Source organism: Falco punctatus, assembly GCF_963210335.1.
Source record: "Falco punctatus genome assembly, chromosome: 3".
Taxonomy (NCBI): domain Eukaryota; kingdom Metazoa; phylum Chordata; class Aves; order Falconiformes; family Falconidae; genus Falco; species Falco punctatus.
Window position 1 is genome coordinate 96,331,188 of NC_137582.1, and position 27,732 is coordinate 96,358,919.

General features: G+C 42.9%; 1 protein-coding gene across 19 annotated transcripts in view; it reads left to right on the forward strand.

Moving 5' to 3' along the window:
* HIVEP1 (HIVEP zinc finger 1) overlaps positions 1-27,732 on the forward strand; it is a 131,821-nt gene that overhangs the window by 71,971 nt on the left and 32,118 nt on the right. For 18 of the 19 annotated variants that reach the window (XR_013927033.1, XR_013927035.1, XR_013927036.1 and 15 more), the window contains 2 exons: positions 381-434; positions 20,685-26,632. Coding sequence is in view for 3 of the 19 variants with exons in the window: in XM_080380476.1 (XP_080236602.1) it covers positions 381-434; positions 20,685-26,632 (6,002 nt within the window). In the remaining 16 variants the exon portion in view is untranslated. The remainder of the gene's footprint in view (positions 1-380; positions 435-20,684; positions 26,633-27,732) is intronic. The other variant, XR_013927034.1, reaches the window with a different exon arrangement.

Consider the following 27,732-nt stretch of genomic DNA (forward strand, 5'->3'; position numbering starts at 1 on the left):
TGTCTTGTTCTAACAGCATTTTTCAAAAATGTATTAAAATACTCTGTAATGCACCATAATACCTATTGCAAAGAATCTCCTGACTGCATAAATTATTACAGATGGTACGAAACCACGGCAGGATTAGCTGTTGACTGCAGATCCAATGCCAGTGCTTTTCTTTCTGCAGTTCTGTGTAATTTAACATGTCAATAGCCTTGCTGGTGAAACATGATAAAATTTTATATGGCTGTATTACTCATAATGTACCGCGTTTTTACGTGTGAATGGTATCACTCCTGCGTATTAACAGACAGTTCAAGACAGATTTCAGTAAATGACTTTCCAAGATCTTGCTTTTTTTATATACGTATTTTAATAATGACTTCTCTTTCTTGTAGATAAAATTGAAGAAGCACAAAAACAGCTTAATGGAACAGAAGACCAACAGAGAGGTAATAAACAAACCCAAAAAACACAATAGAAAAAACAAATGCATTGCAGTTCTAGAGGCTGATCCAAAGCCTTCCTGCACCAGTGAAAAGACTCGGCTGGGCCAGGCATGGGGTGCAGCCCCAGGCCTGTCTGTCTGCAGATCAGGGGCTGTGTCTGTGACACCCCAGTTTTGCTGAGGCACAAAAGCTTTGTTTTAACCACTTGAGTAGCTGCCTCGCCCTTGATGAGACTGCTGAAGCTGTGGCTTAGGGATGTGCATGTTACTGACTACAGCCTGCGCTAACCGTTGGTTCGTTATACGATTTACCTACTCATTAATAACTGTATTTGGGTTATGGCAAGCAATGTGTGATGGTGTCTAACAGATGCTGAAGGGGGACTGGTCATCACACGTTATTTTAAGATACAGGTGACCTGTGACAGATTAAATCTTTGTGTTAGAGCTTAGAAAGCTGTTGGAGAGTTATTGTGTTTCGAGGCTGGCGGACTGCAGTGGTACCCGTTCGGGTGTGTGGTAAAGCTCATCTGCGCACCCACAGCGATGCCCAGAGAGACACTGTGGGGGAGCCCAAACAACCCTTTGCTGGGTTACTACTAGTCACCATGGGCCATGGAAGGTCCATTGCTACAGCCTGGAGGAGCACAGGGGCAGGCAGGAACCCAAATGAAGGACTTGGAAAGGGAGACCCTGATTCCCTGCCCCACATAGCCTCAGCCCCAGTGTCCAGGAGTGAAACCCATCACCATGAGCGATGGGGAGCAGCTCTCCAGGTCACTTTTTGGGCTAACAGCGTTGCTGGCTGGAGGTGTGGGGCACATTGAGGGTTGCAGGGGAAAAGCTTTTGGGGACCGCACAGGACTTATTGTGGAATGTCTAGGAGATGAACCGAAGGCAGAAAAAGTGAGAAATTTCAATGATACATGAAGGAACAAATGTGTGAAGTAAAGGAATAACTGAATAAAAGGGTCTGTCTGCATGCTAGCAGAGGCTGGCCAGGATGCTTGTCTGGCCATGCTCTGCCCCTAACCAGCACAGGGTGTTGCGTCTCCTCATCAAACTACATCTTCAACTGTTTTCCAGTAAGAAGCTCTTTAGTCCCTGTGTGTAAGGGGAGTCTGTGGTGCTGCAACTGGAGCGAGTGTGGATGTGATTGCTAGCAAAGGTCATACCAGATGAACCAGTGAGTAGGTGAAGTGGGCTGGGGGCCAGGATGGGTTTGGAAGTCTCTGAGAGCCACCTCTGCGTGCGAGCGTGGTTGCTGGTGTGTAGGGACAGGAGCACAGGTGGGTGGCTGTAGGCACCAGGGCAGCCCTGGACAGTTCTGGCTGTGTGTGCAATGGTCTGTACCAGCAACTGGAGTGGGGCTGCAGCCCTGGGGGCTCCTATGTCCAGGTGCAGCAACTGGGAAGACTGGGATGCAGAGGTGGCTACTGCGCAGATTGAGTTTATGAGGCCAGCTGCTGGTGGTGTCCACCTTGGACATGTAAGATACATTCCTATTAATGGAATGTATCCATTAATATACGTTCCATGTATATTAATAATTATTCCTCTGTCCTGCCACTCAGCCAGATCAGGGACCAGGATGAGGTAGTTAGTGTTGGTGTAAGTACTCAGAGCATCTGTCTGGGATCTCTCTGTCCAGCCATAGAGATAGGTGTGTATGTATGTGGTGTATATGTGTGCTCCATGTGCATGTCCCTGTTGGGAAAACATTTTCAGCCTTGCTACTGGCTGGTCCTGGGGGCATGAAGCATCAGCAGCCACACTTCTCTTGGGCTGCCAGGTTTGGCACGAGATGCGTTCCACTAACAGTGCCCTGTGTCAGTGCTGTGTCTTGTTGTGGGTAGTCGTTCACCTCTGGTGGCAGCGAGCTGTCCTTCTGGCCTGTGATACATCTGTGAACAGTGTGTAAATTGTTGATGCTGTGTCCTGGAACCAAAGTTTATTATGTTTCGAAACAATGAACTCCGAAACTTTTTGAAGATGAGAGAACAGAAGAAATACCCAAGCGGATCTCAGCAGGGTCCATCTGGCCCTCCAGCACAGGCAATAGGATGTACTGGTTAAGGACAACACATCACTTTCTTTAGTCCATTCCCTTCATGCTGTCCACGGACGTTGGATTAGGGATGTCTGCCTCATCCCGTTAGTAACTAGACATTTATGGAGCTGTTGCCTGTGACTCTTTTCGATTAACTGCTGTCTGCATCCAGCATTCTCTGGCAGTAAACTGGAAGTTCATTACCAATCACATAAAAAAGGACCTTATTTTATCTTTTTCTTTTTTTTTTAATCAATTTCTAATTTTTCTTCAGTTTTCAACAGTTGTGCCCCAGTTCAAGCATTGTGTGATTTGTTAAACAGCAGTTCTGCAGTCACCTTATCCACTGCTTTCATGATTTTATAAATCCTGGCCATATCTTGTTCAGTTTTCTCTTCTCCAAACTCATGACTGTTTTAGTTTTTCAAGGGAAGGTTTGATAGAAACTTTCTTGTACAGGCATGAGGACTGTGATGTTGCTCTACATATTTGTAAAAGGTGGAAGATTAAAAAAGTAAGTAGCTAAATGGTCATAGCAGTTCTTCTAATGCTTACAGAGACTTTTCAACAAAGACATTCTACTAAATAGCTTTGATATATTTTTTAGTGGATCGTAGATGAGTGGTGTTGTCATCCAAACATAAAAACCTTGGCATGTAAGGTGTAGTTGTCTGCTCTTGTTGCTGTGGGTCTTGCAGAAGTAGTATTGCTCTGGATTATTTTTTGTGATGGACTTTTCAAGTTAAAGATGAACTAACCGCAGCTTTCAGGCGTTTGTTCTTACATGTGACCCAGTAACATCTTCGCACAAAGGAAGAGAAGTTCTCTAGTGTAAACTAAATTATGGACTCTGAAAAGGATGGGGTTGCAAAGCTTTACGTCAGCTTTCAGCATCTCAGAATCAAAGAGATCGTTGCTTAATTTTTGTCTTCTAACCTAAATCCATATGGCTGGCAATTGAAAAATAAGTTTTTACATAGAAAATTGATACAGAAATAACTGAGGTAATAAGGTTACTCCTTGCTTTACAAATTTAAAATGTCCTCTGCCATTTATTTTTTTTTTAGTTTCTTAAATGTCTGAATAGATAGATTTCTTGGTAATATAAAGTAAACAAAATGATTTATTTGAAGCGTTAGAGTCTGAAGGCCATCGAAACAAAGAAAATATACATTTTGACCTAAACAAGTAAACAAAAATGTGCACATATTCATGTAAGTTATTTTAAATCACAATCCAGTGTATACAGATTCACGTGAAGTATGGTTATATATTTTTCCTCTTTGTTCATATATTTTGTCTTTCAGTTCATCTAGATCACTTTGGATTTGTTTATTTCCTATCTGAAATGAATAGGGAATGTAATTTTGTGGAATTCATCATGTTAACTGCTGCTCTGTCAGTAGCAGAGCTGTCAGTGGCACAGCGTACTTGCAGGGAAGAATTTTTCTTAAGTTTAATCATACTGGGTTTCTGCTGACTACCGTTGTGCACTGATCAGTCACAACTTTGTACATGTGTGGAATTTAAGTTAAATTTAATTGAGTACAAAAAGATATGTAATTAACACCTCATTTTGCCATTAGCTGCCGTAATCCAATTAAGTGCAAATTGGAGTAGGACTCTGTTAAGCGCAGAGGAGACAGTAGATGAGCAGACATCGTTTTCAAGTTTGCGGACTTTCGTTATTTATATAAAGTTGTAACTGGAAGATCTACTTTTTTATTTTTTGGAGTGATAGTCCACAAATACATCCAGATCATGGATTTTCAGGGGGCCTGCCACTTGAGACCAGGAACACGTTTCTTAGGAGCCCTGGTCCCCTTCCCACCCAGTGTGTGAGGTGGATGGATCATTCTTGGGTCCTTTCATTTTCTCTCAGCTGCTCAGTCGCTGCTATGAATTTTCATTAGGAGAAGCTGCGCTTTTCTTTGGCTTTGATGGTATGTCCCAAGGCTGTTTTTACAGCCTGGGTGTGCTCCTGCTTGGGGGTTGAGTTTCATCTTCTCACAGATGTGCAGGGTTTCCTGAGTGTGGCAGAGAAGGTCTTGCTCCCAGCGAGCGCTCCAGGTGGTGTTCTTTAATACCTGGAAGGGATGGTGAGCTTGAGCTACAAAAAAATTCTCCTTGAGAAGGCAGCGAAAGCTTTCTCTGATGTGGGACCCAGTGGGTATTGTGGGTTGGAAAGCAGTCAGCCAAATCTTGGCTGCGTTATCTTTGATCTGCCACTGGCTGTCCTCCTAAGAAAGCCATCCCAAGAAAGTCTCTCTGTCTTCTCCCTTCCAGACTGGTAAACTCAAGTCCTCTCAGATCCTTGTGATTACCACAGAGGCTTCTGATTTGGTCATCCCCAGAACCAGTTCAGCCAGTGAAGGCCAATATGAAGCGCTGTAAGCATTTCTTTTCTTCTTTATCCATTGCAGGAGTTCTCTGCCTACCACACCAGCCTGGGTCCTAGGTACATCAGCTCCACCAACACCATCACTGCAGTCTTTAGGATAACTTGGTGATCTCCATACTTGGCACTAGCAACGCTAAGACTGCCACCTAGATCTCTGTCTCTGCTTCTGAAACTGTTCAGGGAACTGAAGTTGCTGACAAACTCCAGCAACACCAAGATTTGCCATAAAATGGGTGGCAGATCCCCAAAAGAATCATCCTGTGGCCTGATGTATATATTCTGCATGCCCATTGATCCTGGAGTCTCTCTGGCTGTTAGGAGCACTATTCTGGACTCAGCTGCATCATTTCAGAAAACTGCTTTTTGCCATGTTGCAGCCAGAAGGATCCATGATAAATGGCTAGATCAGATGGAAGATAGATTTCCTCATTCTAATGCTCAGTCATGGCAATTGCTGGTCCTCAGTATAAGGTGGTCTGGGAACACACGTGAGTTCATTAGCCTCCTTGTAGTTCAGACTTCCAGACCGTCACGGTTGGTTGTCAGGTGTGAATTCATCGCTCTGAATAAGCTGCTGTTCTTGTTTGATCAAGATTTTGGCTTTCTGCAGTCTCATGGTTTAACCCCAGCTGGCAACTCGGCCCCACCGAGCCGCTTGCTCGCTCCCCCCACAGTGGGATGGGGGAGAGAAGTGGAAGAATAGAAGTAAGAAAACTTAGGGGTTGAGATAAAGACCATTTAAATTGCAAAACAAAATTTGCATGGGCAAGCAAAGCAAAGCAAGGAATTCACTCACCACTGCCCACGGGCAGGCAGGTGCTCAGCCATCCCCAGGGAAGCAGTGATCCATCATGCGTAACGGCTACTTAGGAAGAGAAATGCCATCACTCCAAACATCTCTCTGTTCCTTCTTCTTCCCCAGCTTCATATGCTGAGCATAACCATGATGACATATGGTCTGGGGACATCCCTTTGCTCAGTTGGGGTCAGCTGTCCCCGCTGTGTTCCCTCCCAGCTTCTTGTGCACGCCCAGCCCGCTCGCTGGTGGGGTGGCGTGAGAAATAGCAAAGGTCTCCACGCTGTGTAAGTGCTGTGCAGCAATAGCAAAACCACCTCTGTATTACCAACAGTTTTCAGCACAAATCCAAACCACAGCCCCATGCTTGCTACTCTGAAGAAAATTAAGTCTATCACGTGCGGGAGGGCGGGAAATGGGTAGACTGTCTGTACCTGTTTCTTCAATGGGTAAAATTATAAACCTTTTACTGCTTGTCACTGCAAGCTGTGTGCAATATAACAAATCCATCCTGAACTCAGGTTTCCAGTCCCTGTAATGGCACGCAGGCACCCGCCAGTCTCCCCTCCCGATCCCTTCCTAGGACTGACAGGGATATCTCTCTCTGGCTTCAACAAAAGCCTCTTTCCAACCTAACTTCCCAGGCAGCAGAGGCTTTGTACCACCTGCTGCCTCAACAATTGCAGCTGACTTAACTCGGACAAAGCACGGGAAGGTTCACCTCTGCAACACCACCTTTCCTTCTTCAAGGTCTCTGCTCCAGAGCATGGACCATGAGGATCATGTTCTGGTGGCTCTTTTTGTTACAGTACTCCTGGTCTCACCCCCAGAAAAGCCAATGTCAGAAATAGCAGGAAGGAATAAGGTCCCAGTTAAGTTTCAGATAGTGTGTTATGTTGGTCCCCTCCCGTTTACCAATTCTGACAGTGAGTACTCATGTTGGAGTACCCACTTAAGGGGTCTGTCCTTAAACTATGTTAAGGTCTGTTTATTACCTGTTTGAGTCTGTCCTTTGCCTGTCCACCAAGTTCCTATACTTTCTCACTCCATCATTTTCACATTCCTTAAAGAGCTTTTTCAGAGTCTCGCCTGTGGCTGGAGATGTTGCACATGGAATTTGAAGCCAAAGCTGCGTGTTCTCCTGTGTCCTCCGTTTCAGGTCCTCAGCATCACTGTTCACTTCTTGGTCTGTGAAGATAGATTTCTAAGTTGCGCTCGCTTCTTCCAGAACTCCAAGCAGTTGTGACAGGTTATCTTGATGATAGAGTTCCCTTCCAGACGTACCACAAGTTTGTCCCAAGGCAATATCAGAATTTCACCCAGATCAGTTCTCTTGCCAGAGTCTCATGCTTCAATATTAGTAGTGTCCTCTTTGTTTGCATCCCAATATACAGACACATTGTTGGCAGTTCCAAGAGGTTTGTCTGACCTGATCAGTGGCTGGTTAAATGGCAGCAGGCTCTGTCAGTATTTACTGAGAAACCACCAAGACAGAGCCATTCAAAGCCCTGGTTTGAACTGCAGCAAGGGCCACGCAGTTTCTGGGGTGCTGTTGAAAAATACCTTTATTTCCAGCCTCTGTCATGGGGGCTACCTAAAGCCTCCGTCTGCACTTTCAAGGGATGCTGATCTGTTTCTGAAGCCTTAAGATTGACACAACATTTGTTGGAAGGGCTCTATGGTCACTCTTGGCATGCAGGACTGTAAGACTCTCCATTTGCTTGCTTAGGTCCACATGGAGCTGTGTGGAACCACCTGTCATGTGAATGCACATTTGAGCTATTGTGGAAAGAAAGAGCGAAGGGAGGAGAGATGACGTTCCAGCAGCAGATATTCTCTGAGATGCACAATCCACATGCACATATGTTCCCCTCCCACACTTGCAGTCCCTTCAAAGTAGCGTGTTGGCATGGAGGAGAGGCAACTGAAATTAAATGCCCTTTACCTTGTTTGCCCATCTGCTGGGTTTTTTTAACCAGAATATTATTTTTCTAGTAAATTGAACGGCACAGAGATTTAGGTGAGGAAGTTTGTCATTATAAATGGAAGCATGAGCAAAGAAATGTAGGTTCTGTTGCAGATTCACGGTAGACATACATTGTATCTCGGAGTTCTTCCAAACCCTCCCTGCCTTATCATCCCTCTTGTTAAATGAACGCACATAACAAAGTTATACAGGGAGTTTCAAATACATTATTATAAATACACCAGCATTCTCCCTAGATAACCAAAACGTTGCGTACGTCATACCTTTAAACTTGAGGCCCTTTTTATGTTACCGTGTCCCAGCTTACAGACGACTCTCATCGGCCCACCATCTGGCCTCGCAGAAGCAGCCAGGTCCCTTCCCTGCTCTCCCTTCCCCGCAGACACTCCTCATCCCGCTTCCTGCCGCTGCACCTCTCCCTGCCAAAGAGCAGGTGGGAGCACTGGGTGCTGGTGATGTACCCTGCTCCCTAGGTCATCAGCTGTGGTCAATACTGTGCTACTTCATTCAAGAGAAATAGGAAATTGAATGAGAAGGGGAGAGATCAAACAAAAGTCTAGGAATGTAATGCTAAACAATTTAAGCATTTTGATTTACTGGCTTAAGAGTGACCTCATCCTCCACAGATGTTTCCCTGAATTTTTCCTGTAGGTTTGCAAGGATGTGAGCTTTCTGGATTCTTTGCTGTGGTGGTACCCGCATACCATCATTAGTCCAAAACATTCTCTTTCCATTTTGTATTTGTAGGAAACTATGCCTTACTTCTGGGGCAAGACATGTAACCAAGATCCAAAGTTTCGTTTGCTTCTTTTCGTCTTTCCATCCTCATCTTCAGCAACCATATGGGCTAGAAATACAGTTGCTTTAAAGGGAGGTACATAATCTTGAAAAGTTGCAAGTTGGAGTAGCATCCTGTTTGCTACTTACCGCTGGTGAGAGGATTAGCTTGCCTTCCTGTTTTTTCTGTTGACATACACCAGAGCCACCTACCTTTTACTTTCCAGATGTTCATAAGTACAAGTTAACGGTGGTACTTCATGCAATTCGGTGGGGTGTTTTCCTAATGTCTCGCTTTATAAAGTGTTTGTATCTACATTAAAATATGTCAATGCATGCGTCTGAGAGGTAATTTACTTAAATTATTCTGTGTACGTCAAACTGTAAGGCTTTAAATGAAGACTGAATTATCTTCCTAAAATATTTACAGCATCTCAGACAGCTGTGATTGGCTTCATGCAGGAACTGTTCGTGTCGGTAGCTCACGTCATACAAGATCTCACATTTTCGTAAAGCACCGTCTATTCTTAAAATCTCTGGTGTTTTCACATAGAGGGAACGTTGCATGTTGTTAATAACAACACTGACGACTTGAAAGGTCCTTTCTGTCTTCAGGCACATTCATTGCAGGGCTTTGTGTCCACGAAGGACAGTGAGAAAAACTCTGCTGACTTCTGTGGGAGCAGGAGTAGTCTCTGATCTCATTTAACCTCATTTTTCACTGCTTTCATCTTAAAGAGTTAAGTACATTTTAATGTCCTCATTTTACCAGTGGGGGCAAACTGATAAAAATGGAGATGTTTACGTGTTCTATGCTCTGAGAAATGACGTTAGAATATGGGCTTAACCCAGGGACGTTTTCTAGCTCCTGTAAACCTCCTGGGTTGTGAGTCAATGTCTGTATCTGGTATTTCTATTTTAATTTTCTTTGGTTAGTACATTTAGTTTAGACTACTAGCAGCTGAAATCTGCTCGGTAAATCCACTGCCGGTGCTAGACATAGCAAGAGCTGGTATTGTTTTGACAGGCAGACAAACAGATTTACAGTTTTAAATTGAACATTTCATCCTTTGGAGCTATTAAGAGAACTTGGTTAAAACATTAATGGGATGTTAAAGTAATAGTATTTTGACTTTTCCTGACAAATATAGCAAAGTTTTTGAGTGGCAGTTCAGCAAAAGAGATTCCAACCTGCAAGTATCATTTTCGAAGGGGCATTATACAACTTCACATTATAAAACAATTGTTGAAAAAGCATCTTCCTGACAGTAAATGGAAAGTGGCTATTCCAAATCGTGGTACAGTACGTTGTTAAATCAGTGGCTGTGTTTTCAGATGCAGTAATATTTTGAGCTTGACCCTGCTTTAATGAATAGAAGGATTTCTTGCAAGTTTTTAAAATCTGAGGCCAGAATAAGGTCGTTCTTGTGGTGCGAGGATGCTGAGCTGACAAACTAGCTAATTCAAGAGGCATACCTATGCACGTGTAGTAAATGCAATAGGTTGCTAATTTTAGCTGATGTGAGCTGGGAGCAAGCCAATTGTGGAAATGCAACATTTTTTTATTTGTTAGCTTCCTTGTAGTCTGCCTGACGTATGAGTAATGTGTGGGGGTTTTCATACTTTCTGGATCCTCCCCTGTAGCTCAGGGAGCTGTTAGTTGCCTTTAGTCTCCTTCTGAAGGGTAAGTAAAAGATATAAATGGATGGTGAATTAGACACAGTGTACCACTCTGGTAGCTGTGTGCTTACGGTCTGAGCTGGATGGAGTCCTGCATAGGAATCTCCTAAAAAGGTGCACGTGTGTGTGGGTGTGGGTGTGTGTGTGAGAAGAGAGACTGTGCATGTGTACGTTGGTGGAAAAGGGCAGCCAAGGCTGGGGAAAGGAAAGAGCTCTGAGTAGCTCAGAGGTCTTGGCATTGGGAACCTCCCACTGATGCTGAAGCAAACCTACCCTAGGGGAGATCATCCTTCCCACCTCCAGCGCACCAGACCAGACTTCCATGCCTGGTGTCTAGATGTCTGTCAAATCAACTTCTGCTGCTTTTGTCACATTCACAGCGCTGTTTAGTCCTAGAAGAAAGACCTGCTGTGTGGAACTTTTCCTACTTGCTTTGCCAGAGCTCCTGTTCCTTTCTCTGTCTCTAAATAGTACAGTTGTTAGGTGTGAGCTCTTCGCTGCTCTTCGTTTCTCTTCAGTTGCTACAAGGCAGGATGGAAATCGCTCCATTTGATCCCTGCTCTTCATATGGAGGACTATGTTAAAGAGATGCAGGGAATATGACTCAGGAGCTCATTCCGTTTGAACATAGTGATGTGCAAAGGTAGTTTAGCGAACATCTTGATCCTTTCATTTTTGTTTTTTTCCCCTCAGACTCACATGTGGGTATTATATTCAGTATCTCATCTGGCCAGATAGCAGTTGCTCTTTGCTGATAACCCTTAAAGTGGTTGCTGTTTCATGAGCTGTTCTAGAATTCTGTTTTAATGGCCTTTCTTTTTCGGTGTGTTAGGGGTAGAAGTTGTGCTAATGATTTATTAGCCAAATCCTAACTTTGCAGTAACAACTGATAATTCTTAAATTGCAGCAGATAATTTAGTAGTGAAACTGTTCACAACATTGCCTGACATTTGAGGAAGATTTCCAGATGTCCCTGGAAAGATGTCCTTAGTTTAATTTCTGGCAACATACTTTCTCTAACTGGTTATGTTTAAACAGCTTTATTCTTAAATGGATGACTGGGTGGAGCTGGTTTCTAATTAGGCTTTGACTGGGACCTTGTTAATTTGCCTTTGCGGAGGCATCCTGTCTTTTTCCGTGTCTTTGGAGTGCCCAGCGAGGAAGGACTTCTCAAGCTGGGATTGCTGGTGATTGCTGTCGTAATGGTGTCTCTCCACCTGCTCATAGTCAATGTGCTTTATCTTAACAGCATTTAAGTGGTGATTACTTTGCTTAGTTTAATATTAAGGCTTCTGTGTAGAGAATATAGAGTTAAATGACTGTAATGCAGAGCCAATACATAAACTCCATAGGGCTACTTAATATAGTAAATATTTTTATTTTTTTCAGCATATTTAAAATACTGTAGTATATGCCCTTGCTGAATGTTCATATCTTGACATTTTGTGTGAGTAGTTAGGCATTAACTGTAGGTTGTGATTGACATTTGCTGTTCTCATGGTGCCTTTTCTCTGTCTCTTGAAGATGTGCTCGAGTGCTGTGAAACGTTACAGTGGTTCAGCCTCTGCTGGTTTCTTACACACGTAATGGTGGGAAATCTCCATCAATATCAAATGTCATGTTTCATTTAATGTGTTTCATGCTAGGCAGGAAATTAACTCTTTTTTGGGAAAAAAATCCATTTCACTTTGGTCAGAGATTTTCAGATGTGCTGAAATGTTGCATTTAGTTCCTGTTCACATATGGATGTTGGCATTTCCCAGCTGAGGCTATAGCATTACTTCAGTGGTCAGATGTTTATTACTGTTTGATCTTCATGGTCTTCCTCATCAAGCACACTATTTTTATGGCTAAAAATGCGCCGGTTGTTACTTTCTTCACTCGAGCCAAGAAACTAAATGCACAAAGTGAGACCAGACTTCCAAAGACAACCATTCTTGGTCTCTAGCATCATAGGGTAGTTATGTCCTCCCACCCCATCAGAAGTCTCACTACCAAGGTTGTCTTGATGTGAGTAGCCATGACTTTAAAAGACGCTGACAGAAAGACAGCCCCAGACTGCAACTTGTCGTTTACTCTTTACCTATCCCAAGGCCAAACAGGAGTTGGCAGGTGCTCATGTCTGGGATGAAGCTATCGCAGAGGCGCTTCCTGATAAGGCTGAGCTGTGTGCCTCGGGGCAAAGGTGTCTCCCTTACCTTATGCTAAACTATTATTGCACAATTTGCAAAGCTGATCTGCTCTGACCTTGCTAATGGTGCCACAGTGTGTCATCTAGTGCGTGAGGAGTAGCCCAGAGTACACCTTGGGGGCTGCACCTTTAAACCCATCATTTAGTATATTCCACTTACTAGGTGGTAAGTGTTCTTGATTCTCAGGGAAGGATCTTTTATATTCTGAATAAAAGAGTGGATCATTTCTGTATCTCCAGAAAATTACTCTCCCCTTTCAGCTTTGGCGTACCTTTGCAACTCAGACACTGGTGAGAGGTGCCGAGACACGGGGTCTGAGGAACCTCTTGCTCCCTCCTACACCAGCTCTCGTCTCTCTCCTGCTATTTTAAAATATAGGCAGGTCTGTTATTTTGGGAAAATGTTACTCAAAGGCAAGAAATACTTCTTCTTCCTTTCCCCAGTGTTCCCTTCGAAGTGACAATTCACTGCTGTTAATATAGAATTAGTGGAAGCAGTAGATTGTAGAGTTTAAAATTTACCATTTGTACAAAATCTTATCAAATTAATGTTTGCCTGTTCTTAAATATTGCTTACTTTTGATAGCCAGCAATTTAGGTATTTCTTGGAATGTATTTAGTTGAAAACCTATAAATTGCATACAAATAGACTTAGCTATAAAGCAATGCCAGCCACATCTGTAGTGGTGCTCAAGCATCCTGTGGGATAAACTGGATGTTTTTAGATCACATTGTTTTTGTTGAGGTGCCTGTTAGTTTTGCCATCAGTGAGATGAAGTGTGCACAGAATTTATTGCTTTGTGGTTTGTTTGATGGTGGAAGTTGCAAATGGGAAAAGGTATTAAGCAACAAGAAAAACAGAAAAGCAGGATTCCTGGGGGTGCTGTTCTCCATGTGGCCAGGGAGTGTATTATTGGTGTGTGTTCTGATCCAGACAGCTTAATAAGATGAAGACTTACAGAAGCATGTAAACAGTGTATTGGATATAAATGTGAGTAAAAGCGCTTTGCAGACCTTCAGCTTTACCTATTCTCATTCCTTATGTAATTCTCATAACAACTGAAGAAACTGAAGAACATTGTGATGAAGTCATGGAACGGTTGGGGTTGGAAGGGACCTCTGGAGAGCATCCAGCCCAACCTCTGGAGAACATCCAGCCCAGCCCCTGCTAAAGCAGGGTCTCCCAGAGCAGGCTGCACAGAGCCGTGTCCGGGTGGGTGTGGGATGTCTCCAGAGCAGGAGACCCCACAGCCTCTCTGGGCAGCCTGACCCAGGGCTCCGGCACCCTCAAGGTAAAGAAGTTCTTCCTCACATTCAGGTGGATCTTCTAGTGTTGCAGTTTGTGCCCGTTGCCCCTGTCCTGTCACTGGGTGCCACTGAGAAGAGTGATCAAATGGCTTCTGTTATGAAGCGACTAGATGTGAGGACATGGGGATGTCTCTCAGGGGGCAGCCATGGGTGTCGTTGTTCACCTTGACTTTAACAAGGCTTTTGACACTGTCTCCCACTATATTCTTGTGTCCAAGTTAGGGTGGTAAGGCCAGGGTAGGTGGGAAACCAGAGGAGTATTAAGTCTGTTTTCAACAGGTCCAGGTGCAATGGGGTGCCCCAGGCCAGGGGAGCCCCTGCGGGGGGGCAGCTCTGTGGAAGGGCCCTGGGGTGCGTGCGGTGGGCAGCGAGCCGGCGGCACGCCTGGCAGCAAGGGACGCCACATCCTGGGCTGTACAGGGGAAAGTGAGACCAGGAGATCATGGCAAGGGATTATCTTCCCCTACTCCATAATCCTTTAGACCATGTTTAGATACTGTGTCCAGTTTTGGGCCCCCCCAGTGCAGGAGGAACATGAGGAACATGGGGTGGGTTCATCACTGGGACACTGCAGCCGTCAGGGCCTGTCCTCTGAGGAGGAGCTGAGGGACCGGGGCTCATTCAGAGGTGGTTTGAGGAGGGAATATCATGAAGAAGGAGCCAGACTCTTCACAGTGGCGCATGGTGGGAGGATGAGAGGCAACAGGAGTACGTTGAGTGGCTTGTTCCACACGAGGACAGTCAAGCAGTGGAGGCATTGCTCATGGGGGCTGAGTAAAATCGCTCCTTGGAGGTTTCCAACACCCCACTGGACAAAGCCCTAAGGACCCAGGTCTGATCCTGTAGCTGGCCCCAATTTGAGCAGGAGGTTGGACTAGAGATGTGGTGAGGTCCCTTCCCACGTGGAATTATCTTGTGATGCTACAAAATACTGATTTTAAATTTGAGAAGCTTAGTGGTAGAAGTACTGGGTATGATTTCTTGGGCGTATATCTCAATATACATTTTCTCTACAATTACCTTTAATGTGTGAACGTGAGATACAGTGGCTTTATGGGCTTGCCAGGGTGTGGTGGTAGAGAGCATTAAAATTTAATTTGACTTCACAAAAATGTATGCTGTCATTGAGGTTAATGGCACTACTCAAAATGAGTGCTGGTACCACATATTAACACAGGTTTACCTTTCCTGCAGCTTGCGTTAGTAGGACTTCTGCTATTTTAGTTAATAATGAGAAATTATGCTAATAAAATAGTCATTCCAGAACAAAGACCTGGTGTGAAATGACACTTAAAAGAGGACTGGGGAACCTGTCTTGCTGACAGCCAATACAGTACTGTTGACGGGCCACATTATCAACCCAGAGCTTAGTGTTGTCTGTTAAAAACACCAAGAAAAATAATAATGTGTTTACAGGCAGTATGAAATCATGAAACCACACTTAGCTCATCCATACCTTACGGAATGGTTCAGTATTTTCTGATAGGAACAAAAGGACAGATGCTGGCGTAGATGAACACTTGATACAATACCTATCAGACTGCTTTAACCTTTGAATATCAATGCTCCCCCATCTCCGTTATTTAATTAATTAATGTCAGATGTGCTTTACATATAGATCAAGTGGTTTTTAAGGGTCCCCTCTGCATGTTTGGACTGGTGTTACTAGCAGCAAAGCTCTTAAGCCTGCTGACCAACATTTTCAAATATTGCTGCTGACTCGGAGCACCCCAAGTTCTTTGACTTCCCTTCTGGCCTCTGAAACAGGGAGTGGACACCCTGCGACCGTCTCAAGGAGTCTGAAATTAGGCAGTTAAAACTGTTGGTGATTGACTTTAAAATCCTCTCTCTTTGTGCTTAAAATGAAGCACAGCGCTTGGTTTAATCTTGCTTCCATTGACTTGTCGACAGTGAGCATTTTCATAGTTGTATGTGTGGTTTATGTAATCAGGTTATTTTAGGGGGGTGTTTATTTTGGGTTTTTTTTACGCTTTGGAAAAACTGTAATTTTAGGAAAAATATTCATGGCTGTACTTAACATGTAGGAGGCAGTATAAAGCTAGAGGTATTTAATAAGGAATGAAAGTTTAGTTACTCCCTGCTGTGTTTAATGTAAGTTCTAGTGGTCTTATATTTGCTGGCAGGACTTAATTCTTTATCTCATAATGATGTTCTTATACATGGATACAAACCCAGTGGGGTGATTCATGAGTGCTTTCAGTATTTTCAGTGAAATAAAAATTAAAGAAGTATCAAATGTTAAGATTAAGATTTTTTTTGAGTATCTAAAGGCACTGGGAAGCTTAGCTTTAATCAGAATAAGATCCTTAGTGATGGTGTGTCTCTTTTGAAAACCTTCTGTCTTTGGATCGCCACTGTCGTTACATGTCAGAGTAACCTTTTAGCTGTACATTTAAGACGTCAGTTAGTGTCTGAACACTTCCAGAAGAGGCTTGATCCTACTTGCAGTGCTCTGGGAACTAAAGTACAGACTTAGGAGCTAAAGTTCAGGCACTCGCTTTTGAAAATCTGTCTCTGTATGGAAGCCTACAATGGCTGTTAATATTCTGCAACTTTGAGTGTATGAGATGAAAATTGTGCCACTCATCGGACTTGTTGGGGCAGGTGGTGGTTGCTTGCTCTGCGTTTCACAGCGTAGGACCTAGGAAGAAGGGAGCTTGGTGCCTTGCTTCAGTTCCCTCGTACTATCTTTTTTTTAAGTGCAAGCATGTAGCTCTATTAGAAGGAAGAGAAAGAGAGTGGGTGTTGTAATAACACGTAGGCTTCGAGACAGGCAGTTCTGGAAGTTACTTAAACAAAACCATTGAGATCATTTTGTCAAGGTACTGTCTAGTTCACCAGTAAATGCTTCAGAGGAAAAAAATCAGATCAGTTATACCTTTCCTTTATTTGCTGGATGAGTTACTCTGCCAAGTTGCTATCTACACCTTCACACTTCTGTTCTTTTGCTCTATTTCCTGTGCATAGAGTGAAGTGCAGCAGAGAAATTATAGGTGGACAAAATCGTGTTTAGAAACATCAGTTTTTCTTGTCATGTTTTGAGTGCAGAATTCATACCAAAGCAAAAGAGTTAAACAAAGAATTATGGTAGCAAAGCAGAACAAAGCCAACCAGGCAAAGCACAAGAGATGCTCTGGTGTCCCTGGGATGTGAAAAGTGAGGTGCTGAGCGCAGTGGCATTGTTACCTCTTCTCTTGGCCTGGGTAACTCAATCCTATTTGGTGTAATACAGCTTATGAAAAAGATACTTTTTAGACACCTGATTTAAGGGACAGCATTTCTTAACAACGCTTCACCACCTGAGAACAAGAGGAATTACCACCCAACGATGAGAAGGGTTTGAAATTGCAGAGGGAGGTGAGCAGAGTGCGTGGGGTGGCAGAGAAAGAAAAGCAGATCAACTTAATTATTTTTAATTTTTTTTTTCCACATGCAACTTTTTTATGTTCTTTTTTTTCAGTGTCAGCTTGTTGATGTGGGTACATGGCCATGGCAAATTATCACGCTTCTGGAAGTTTGTAGCTCTGCAAGGCAGAAGGGTGTTTAGCATTACAGGGCTGATGCTTTCCACCAGATTTTTTGTTGCCTCTGGAAATACTGATGCAGTTGATCCTTGTGCAAGCTTGTAGCTGTAGATTAATGTGTGGTGGAATATCTTCAACATAAACAGAATACAAAAAGACTGGGGGAAAGAAACAAAAAGCTAAAAATAAGGGGAAAAAAAGTTGTTGGGGGCTCCTTTTTTTCCCCAGATATGCTAGATATCTGACTGTTAGCAAACATGAGGCAATTATTTCCATTAATAATAAAGATTTCTGAATTATCCAGGAGCAGAGCACGGTACTTAAGCTATTGTTAAGCCTTGTAAAACCATTGTCAAGAAAGTACATTTTACAAGATTTTATGGATGGGTACACTGAAGCAAACCTGCGATTCCATCTCAGGAATCACAAAAGATGTAGCGTCAGAAATACAAATCAGAAACTAGTTCTCATGATTTCTGTAGACTGGAATTTTATTAGTGTAGAAGCAGCAAATCAATGGTTTTGAAGACTAAAGAAAATTTCTCTTTCTGTACATAATGAAATGCATAACTTGGGTTTGCTTATTCTTTTTTTTTTTTTTTTTTTTTGTTCCTTTTCAATTTCCTGGATAATTTTTATGTTTTGGCATGTGTTGAACAACATTTTAAAAATTTAAAGCAGTAAATAGGTTATGGAAAAATCTGATCTTGTGCTCATAATTAATTTGTATTTTTAATTGATTGATTGGTAGATTAAAGATACATTTCTACTTCCTTTAAGGCTTCTGTAAGCCACATTACATCTTTCAGCTGTGTTGGTTTCCAGTTTGCTAGCGTGGTGTAAGTTGAGTAAGCTGGTTCCTCTGCACGATATGGTTGAAACCCAGGAATAGTAGTTATTTAATATTCTGAGGCATCAGGAAGCAGCACATCATTTGGTTGTTCTAATACAGCAGTATAAAACACCTTAGTCTTTTTTGTGTACCTTTGTCTGCTTGGATGTTTACAATTCCTGGCACTCTTACCTTCCTAGCTATGTGTAATGTGCCCAGCTCTTCCCGTAGCGCTCCAGTGCAAACACCGGCAGTATGATCAGTGTGGAGGCGAGATTGTGACAGGATAAAAGCTGCAGTGTATGCATAAAAGGAACCAAATTACTTACACTCAATGAACATGGCCGTGCCTCAGAGACATCACCAAACCATAGCGAAAAGCACCCTTTTATATAATTACCTTTTTATTTTCTCTTTTGCTTGGTGTAAAATTATTTGTTGTTGTTGAAGAAAAACCTGTTTTGGTGGGCTATGAATTATAAAGAGGTGACCATTGGTAATATTGATGATAACTTGTTAGTGTAAGCCATTTGTTCAATTGTGAAGCAATGGAAAGTACAAAACATTGTGATGGAAGACTGCTCAGCTTTGAATAAGTTAAATCCAGTCTAATATGAAGAGGTTTTGGTGATAAAGCAATGAATGCAAAGTTCATTTATGGGTTAAGTGAACGATTACTGCAGAAATCTCTTCCTGGGTACACAAAAGGAGCACAAATTTCCCATAATTAGGATTTGGAGCCATTAATTCTGGCAAGGGATTTGAGCATCTCTTTTGTTGGGCTGCTGATTGTGACAACAGGCTCTTACTCTTCATGGTTAAAGCTTCTTCTGGCAGGGCTGAGAGAGGAATAGGTCAGGTTCTGCAGAACATGCATATTTGCAATACATTATGTGTGGGGTGTAGTCTTTGATCTTCCAATTTGCAAGGAAATCTCCTGAATATCCATTCACCCTAAATTAATATATGTGTACAATTAAGTTGGCATCAAAAATGGGATTTTGAACTTCCAAGTGTCTGGCATTAGCGTACATCCCAGTTGGGTTATGCTCTGGCACTGAGAAAACATAACAACTTCTTGCCTTTCTTTTCCTACCGGTCACTTACCATTCTCTTCTGCTAGAGAAGTTTTAGGCACTGCCTGGATTTCCTTTACATGGAGCAGGAATTTCACCCTGGATTCATCAGCTCCAGTATCTCTCGTCAGACGCACACTATGCATTGGCTTTCCTCCCACCATAGTGTAGAAGCCAGCTGGCGTTTCTGCAAGAGGATAGTCCTCGTCCCACTCAAAGGGGGCCGTAGGGTTGATGGGTACTGGAAAGTCTGAGCTTTCTCTTGTTACCTCTTTGTGAAGTTGTGCGATTTTTGTCCCTTTATATGATGTCTTCAGGCTGCTCTTTACCTAGAAGTGCACATAAACTTCTGTTCCTGAGTAACTCTATGCAGGTAAACGTACTACATGGACTTACTCAGTACTGCATCCCAGAATGCATATGCAGCTGAACCTTTTTAGAGACATCAGCCCAATCATTAAGTTCTTCCTTTGCTTTGAACATTGGCAGTCAGACAAATATGGTTTTGGCTAATAGCCTAATGAATGAGTTGTAAAAGCTTAAGGATATGGATTTACATCCATTTAATATTTGGCTTCCTCTGCACTACCAGTGATGCTAGCTGAGGCATTGGCTATGACTGAGTGTATGTTAAGAAAGAAGAAGAAAAAAGATATTAACTAACAGATTAAATATCACACTGTTGAGGTAAACAAAGGTGTGTAACATCTATTTAAAAAATCTATTAAAAATTATTAAATAAGTTTGTTAGTATCAACACTGAATTCAGTCTATATATAATTTTCTTAGAGGAAATATGACTTTGTACAAATATAACTACTTGCTGCAAAATTATTCAGCTGAATAATACTCCCAATTCATTTGCTGTTCACAACATTCCTGAAACTCTGTGTCCATACCTGCTTAAAATCAGCAACAAGTGTAGTTAGTAATGAAATAATTCAAATATAGTTTATTCTGTTTCATGATGCATGAATAGAAAGTCATGTAAGTGTGACTGATTTTATTCATCCACAGTAGTTGCTCATCTGAAATGCTATTGAAGTTCAGTAATTGGAGCTCTGAAATACAGTACTTGACAGATGGTGTGGGTGGTTGTGCCATTTCCATGATAAATCTCCTTACAAATATAACCATGAGGAAGTTGTCTTCATTCCTTGACTATGGCAACATATAGATGGAAAAAGTGACAAACACGACACGAAAACAGATTTGTGTCTTGGTTCTTCATTTTCCTGCTATAATTATTTGCATTTTTAAACAAGTGCAAGGGAGAGGTTTCTTTTTGCTTTATCTGAAAAAAGATGCTATAAATGCTAAAATACTCCTTTAGTCACCTTTCTTTTCTTACATTTCCTTTGAAGCTTTTCCTACTTTTGTAATGTCTTACAGCACCAGTTAGAAAGCATTGCTCTTTTTAGATGAAAACAAAATAGATCTTCACCAAGATACATTTAGTGTTAAAAAAAACCCACTGCAATCTGGAGAGATGGACAGTCTTCTTGTCCCAGGGCTTGCTGTTGAAATTGGAGATGATAAAATATTATAAATAAAAATATACTGCATTATCCAGTTTGAATATTCTTTTTTATTCTCTTTGTGTTTTAACAGAAATCACCGATGCTGGTACTAGAGGAACCCAGGATGCAATTAAGGGTGTGAAACGAAAAAAGATTGTGACTGAAAACCATCTAAAAAAAATACCAAAATCGCCTTTGAGAAGCCCCGCCGAAGCCAAGGCTAAGCAAAGTGTAGACCCTTCACCGCTAAAAGCCCTTCCAGATGCCTCTGAACATGCCACGGCGCAGGATCACCTACCCGTGCAAAATGGAAATCAGGGTACCAAACAGAACGAGGGGGCACTTAGTAGTGAGATAAGTGTTGAAACAACCAAATCTGAGACATCGATGCAGACAAAGCTTTCACTGGCACATCAGTCCTTAGATTTAGGTAAGCAGGCAGTGGAGGATACTGATGCAACCCAACTGAACTCGCCAGAGAAGAAGTGTCTCTCAAACTCCTCATCAAGCAAAACAAAGACTGACAGTAATGAATGTATTGATTTTGTTGCTTGCAGTACGTCATCCCCATGTACACGTACTGCATTCGATGTCTTATTAAAAGCTATGGAGCCTGAACTGAACACTTTAGCACAAGAGTGCCCCCCTTATGGGATGCAGATAGAGAAACTGAGACCAAATAAAACTGTAAGCACCTCTTCTAGTCTCACGTCCAATACAATGAGTGTCCAAAATCAGCCTGCTTTGTCACAGCATGAGTTTGCAGCCGGACCTCACTATTACCCGTCTACGTTAAACAATGTGCATGTAGCAGCAGCAGCCAAGACTGGACAAGCACAAGGCCAATCAGTTTCTCATTCACAAGACCTTATTACTAAAACCAGTCAACAAAATCACCAGGTTGTTATGTGTCCAAGTTTCACTAGGTCGCTGGTGCAACAGCAGAGTCAGGAAAGCCCCAAACTCCAGCAGATATACAGCATAGCAGTAACTTCATCTGTTGTTCACACCTCATCTTCCACTGTAACTCAGGTTTTTTCGCAAAACCAGTTAGTAGCTACTTCGTCTTCACCTTTGTCAATTAGCACATCAAGCTCAACACACTTGTCTATAGGTCCCATGTATAATTCAGCCCAGATAGCATCAGTTGTAAACCATGGTGTAGAACAAATATGTAGCCTCTTGAAAGACCAGAAGCCTAAAAAGCTAGGGAAGTATGTCTGTGAGTATTGTAATCGGGCTTGTGCCAAGCCAAGTGTTCTCCAAAAGCACATCCGATCCCATACTGGAGAGCGACCATATCCTTGTGTGACATGTGGGTTTTCATTTAAAACCAAAAGCAATCTGTACAAGCACAAAAAGTCTCATGCACATGCTATCAAACTTGGACTTGTCCTACAGCCAGATTCAGGTGGCCTCTTCCTATCTCATGACTCGGACAAAGCACTTAGCATTCATTCGGATGTGGAAGAAAGTGGTGAAAGTGAAGATGAAGGCACTGCTGATGAAAGACAAGATGATCAAGAACTGGAACCTGCACAAATAGTGAAAGTCATTTCGGGTGCGGAAACTTTGCGGAAAGGAAGCCCTGTTCCATTAAGCAACCCAGACTGTATACCTGCTGACTCTTCGTTACATGAGACAGAACCTCAAGTAAGGGCAGCTTTACCAAAAGTAGTAGTTCATCCTGTAAATGTTTCTCCATTAAGGGCCGATAGCCCAAAAGTAACAGAACCAGCACCTGAGCTTGCTGCAGTGCAGAGAAAAGGAGATTTTAAAGTGACAGCTCTTCAGTCAAATTTAACACATACGGCCTCATTCAAGGAGAATGACATAAAGCAGCATCAGAAAGTAGACGTGGACTTGTTAGAGGAACAGCTGGGATCTGCAGTAGGAGCGGTGCATGCCCAGCTCCAGAGACAACAGGCAACTGATGGTTCCCAGGATCAGCAAGGAAAATGTCTCTTGAGCCCTAGAAGTTTAGGTAGTACCGATTCTGGTTATTTCTCTCGTTCTGAAAGTGCCGATCAAACCATGAGCCCACCAGCTCCTTTCACAAGAGGACTGCTGACCTCCGAAAAAGATCCAAACAAAAACCTGCCCTGTGTGCCACGAACAAGTGGTGTGGTAGCATCAGTGGTACAAACTGTTTGTGCTGAAAAAAATCTGATTCTTTCTGGCCAAATGCGACCTCCCATGGCAACAAAAACTCTTGAGGAGCGTATCTCTAAGTTAATTTCTGATAATGAAGCTGTTGTGGATGACAAACAGTTAGATAGCGTGAAACCAAGAAGAACATCTCTTTCAAGAAGAGGAAGCATAGATTCACCAAAATCCTACATATTTAAGGATTCTTTCCAGTTTGATTTAAAGCCCATGGGAAGAAGAACTAGCTCAAGCTCTGATATACCAAAGTCTCCTTTCACACCCACTGAGAAATCGAAGCAAGTTTTTCTTCTTTCTGTACCATCCCTTGACTGTTTACCTATCACACGAAGTAATTCCATGCCAACTACCAGTTACTCGGCAGTACCTCCAAATGTTATACCTCCCTCTCATCCCCTTCGAGGAAGTCAGTCATTTGATGATAAAATTGGCTCTTTATACGATGATGTGTTTGTATCAGGACCTGCTCCTCCGCTGAACCAAGGTGGACATCCTCGGACCCTCGTTAGACAGGCAGCAATAGAAGATTCTTCTACTGGTGAAAGCCAAGTTCTTGGATCGTTGCGGTCTGTAGAAGAAAGTTATCTGGGGTGTAATTTACCAAATGATTCTGTATTGCAAAGGAGCAAGTCCCTGGCACAGGGACCAAATTTAGAGAAAACGAAGAAGTCCCCTCAGGTGCGAGGAACAATGTTTGAGTGTGAAACCTGCAGAAACAGATATAGAAAACTGGAAAATTTTGAAAACCACAAGAAATTTTATTGTTCAGAGTTGCATGGACCTAAAACTAAAGCAGCAGTCAGAGAGCCTGAGCATAAAACTGTTCCAAGCAGTACACAGCCTCAAATTCTACATTACAGAGTCACTACTTCAACTGGTGTTTGGGAGCAGACACCCCAGATAAGGAAAAGAAGAAAAATGAAAAGTGTTGGTGATGATGATGACCCACAGCAAAATGATACAAGCATACCATCAAAGAACGCAGAAGGCCAAAGCAAGCCAGCAAGTTCTTCCAGTGTGTCAAAACACAGTGTGACAGCGGTGGTAGGATCGCAACAGCCAAGCAACCTTCTGCTTCAGAGTTCCCAGATTCAGCTTGTGGCTCGAGGCACGGATCAGACTACCGAGCCAAAGATGGCTCCACTCATTGAAAAGCAGGCAAGCTCAGTTGTGCAAGAAAAAGTGGAGTTGAAAAGACAAGGGACTGGCATTTCAGTAATACAGCACACCAATTCACTGAGCAGAAATAGCTCGTTTGAGAAATCAGAGTCATTTGAAAGAGTGTCACCGGTTTCTTCTCAAGAGCCCAACAAGGTTGCAAAGCACCGCTCTTTGAATACAGTTGTCATCCAAGAGGACAGACACTGTCATCTGAATACTCTCCAGCACCATCAGACCCTGTCAGCAGAAGCACCTAGAGGGGAAGTTCAGGGAAGCCAAATAGTTTCTAATGAGAGAAGTGCACCGCTTCAGCCATCGAGACTTGTTCGCCAGCATAACATCCAGGTTCCTGAGATACTGGTCACAGAAGAACCAGACAGGGACCAAGAAAACCAGTGCAGCGATCAGGAAAAGACAGAAAGGTTTAATTGGCCACAGCGCAGTGAGACACTGTCAAAATTGCCAACAGAAAAGCTTCCACCAAAGAAGAAAAGGATTCGCTTGGCTGAAATGGAGCATTCATCTGCAGAATCAAGTGTTGACTCCACACTTTCCAGAAGCCTAAGTCGGGAGAGTAGCTTGTCTCATGCCTCCAGTTTCTCAGCTTCACTTGATAAAGATGAAACTTCAAAGGCTGAGAACCCTTGCAAAGCAGAACCTGTTAGTAAGTCGTCAGAGTTCCTCATGATTCCCGCTGGCTCGCACGCACTGGCTGTACCTGGACCTCATTACCGGGAAATGAGACGTGCTGCCTCAGAGCAAATCAGCTGCACGCAGCCATCAATGGAGGTTGTGGACTACAGGAGTAAGTCTTTCGACTGTGGAAGCGTGTCTCCGTCAAAACCTGCCCCACTCGTAGAGATAGCCGCTCCGAAAGCATCATCTGCAAATGGAGTGACTGGACATGTGCCTCTGCTAGAAAGGAGGAGGGGGCCATTTGTAAGACAGATATCTTTAAATATTGCTCCAGAAAATCATCAGCCTCAAGTTAAATTGACTTCCTCATTTCAGATGGCTCAAGCTACGGATGTGCCCACAGTGCCGTTGCACCGGCTGCAGACCTCCGGCAAATCTTCGGTGGAGTTCCCTTCAAGTACTCAGCATTCACAGACTCACTCCAGGCCTCACTCAGCAATTCAAGATGGTAATCCTGTTAGCCTGTCTTCTGTCCAGCAGCCTCTAAATCATGTGGTGAATAATCAAGCACAGCCATCCTTGACTCCTCAGCCTTCCCAGTCATCAACTAAAACATCAGCCCAAGGGGAACAAGTGAGTGCATATGCGCTTTCTTCTTGTCCCAATGAAAAACAGGATTGTTTTGCTCCGAAGTATCAACTTCAAGTTAAAACATTACATATAGGTCAACCATACTCTTCTAAATTGCTAAAAAATACTTTATCAACTCAGACTGTTCCAAGTCAGGTTGGGGTGGACCAGAGTGCATCCACCTTTGAACTGCAGACTAAACTGTCTGACATGTCTAATCCATACTCTGTGCCTCCTCTAAAGCAAATTGTCCCTAATAACTGCAGCAGTCAAATCCATCAGATTCCTCCTTTTGTGGTTCCTGTCCGTATTCACAGCAGTATGCCATCCTACGGCTTTGCAACGGTTACACCCCTTCCTCACATTTTAGTGACCCAGGATCAGGTAAATCAGTCTGTTTGCAAAACAAATGTTGTGACAGTGCCAACGCTTGAAGGCAAAACTCAGCTGCCAAAATCTCACAAAGATGGTCAGAGGACTTTGCCAAATTCATTTGAAAATTCACAACCAGAAAGTGGAACCAGAAATTCACCTTTGTCAAGCTCTTTGCATATTATTCAGAAAGTGCCAGTTAGTGGACTCTTCCCTCAACCAGAAGCTACAGCTTCAAGTAAACGAATGCTTTCCCCAGCCAACAGTTTAGATATTGCCATGGAAAAACAACAAAAACGCGTTAAAGATGAGAGTGGAGCTGCATGTATGACAGATGCTAGACCATCACATTCACTGAACGTTAGACCTAGTGACTCTACTAGTAAGCAAAAGAAGCCAGTTTTGGTAAGACAGGTTTGCACCACAGACCCTCTTGAAAATCACCTCTTAGACCCTGATGGCGTTGCACAGCATGAAAAAAGCAGCAAAACGGGTGCTTCAGACCTGCTGTTGCCTGACCGTCATTCATCTGACACTGGGGTTTCGGACACCTTAAAGGAGTCACCAGAATCTGAAGACATTAAGTCTTCAGCATCACCGGCGTTTGTAGTTAGGAAACCATCTGAATTATCTCCAGTGAATAATCAGAGTTCTCTTCTCAAGGCTGTAAGTAGCAGTCAAGAAAGAAAGTCCCCGGGTAACAGTAATGAGAGCAAGCACATAAGTAGCCAGGGCCAAGCAAAACCTGTAACTACACTGGCTGCGATGAATGTAGGAGAAATGCAGAGGTTATCATTTCCAAGCCTGAAGACCACAACGAGTTTTACCTGGTGTTACCTCCTCAAGAGAAAACCATTGCATTTGCTGCAGAACGATCAGAAAATCTCAGCCTATTCTACATGGACCATTAGTCCCAACAATCCCAATCCACTTGGTTTGTCGACAAAGGTAGCTCTCTCCCTCCTCAATTCGAAACAGAAAGTTGAAAAACCACTGTACACTCAAGCGAGAACTACTCACCCCAGATCTGACGTATTGGTCTATTCAAGCAAGTGGAAGAACAGCTTAACTAAGGTACTTAAGCTATGCTTGATGTATACTGGTCATTTACAGGGGATTTGCTTTGGAAATTATACTTGTTCCTATTTTAGAGAATGTAATGTGCCTGACAGGTATAGTATATGTGCTTATTTATTTTAGTTATGCTGGATCAGACTGCTAAAAAAGATCTTAAGTAAGTCCATTAAGAAACCTGTTCATAAGGATTTATTGCTTTTCATGGATATTAGTTCCTGGATTTAAATCTGTATATGAAGTGCTCATCATGGCAGGAATGTGTTTGGGTATTTTTTAAATGCAAAGGGTAGAACAAAAATAGTTATGATACAAATATTTTTAAAACACTTTTAACTTAGAACAGGTTAATTTAAGATCGTAATTGCATATTTTGCCTTAAAAGTCAGCTAGTGTTTTCTGTTATAAAAGTGCTCAGCCTGAACAGGTGTCTGTGGATGCACCGTGAAAATGTTTTTCACCATCGCTGATCATCCAGCTGTGAGAGGAGCCATATACCAGTCCCTTTCTCCCGCCTAGGTTAATTTGAGGTGTGAAATAATGACAAAAAATAGCAAAGTTTAAGGCCAAATTACAGCTGCCATAAAACCAGTGACAACTTCTGGGATTGATACGGCTTCAAAGATGACTTTAAACCTTGCGCAGTGGAATATACTCCAGGCAGTGGTTGTGACTCACTTAAAACACTGCGTTGTTCTGGAGTCGGATGGGGCAGAGCAGCGTAGTCACGGGCAATGCCCTTACCTGCCTCGGGGCTGCACACGTGTCATCGGGGTTTCACTCACTGGGCGGTTTTGTATGGACAGGATCAAAGCTGTGCTGGTTTGCACTGGATTTGGCGTTCCTTAGTGACTGAACCACCTCTGTGAATGAGTAGAGATGGCTCTCTGCCCTATACTGTGGCAGCAGGTGTCCATGTGTCTATTTAATGGATGCCGAATTTAATGGGCCCAGTACTAGCTTTTAATGTCCCATCTCGTGAAGCTGTAAAGCTTTCTGAAGCGTACAGCCCGATTTCGCGCTCTTCTTTCCTCTTTGCTGTGGTTGCCATGTCTTTGATGCCAAACTTCTTTCTGAAGCTGGCAAAACTGGGGTGTTAG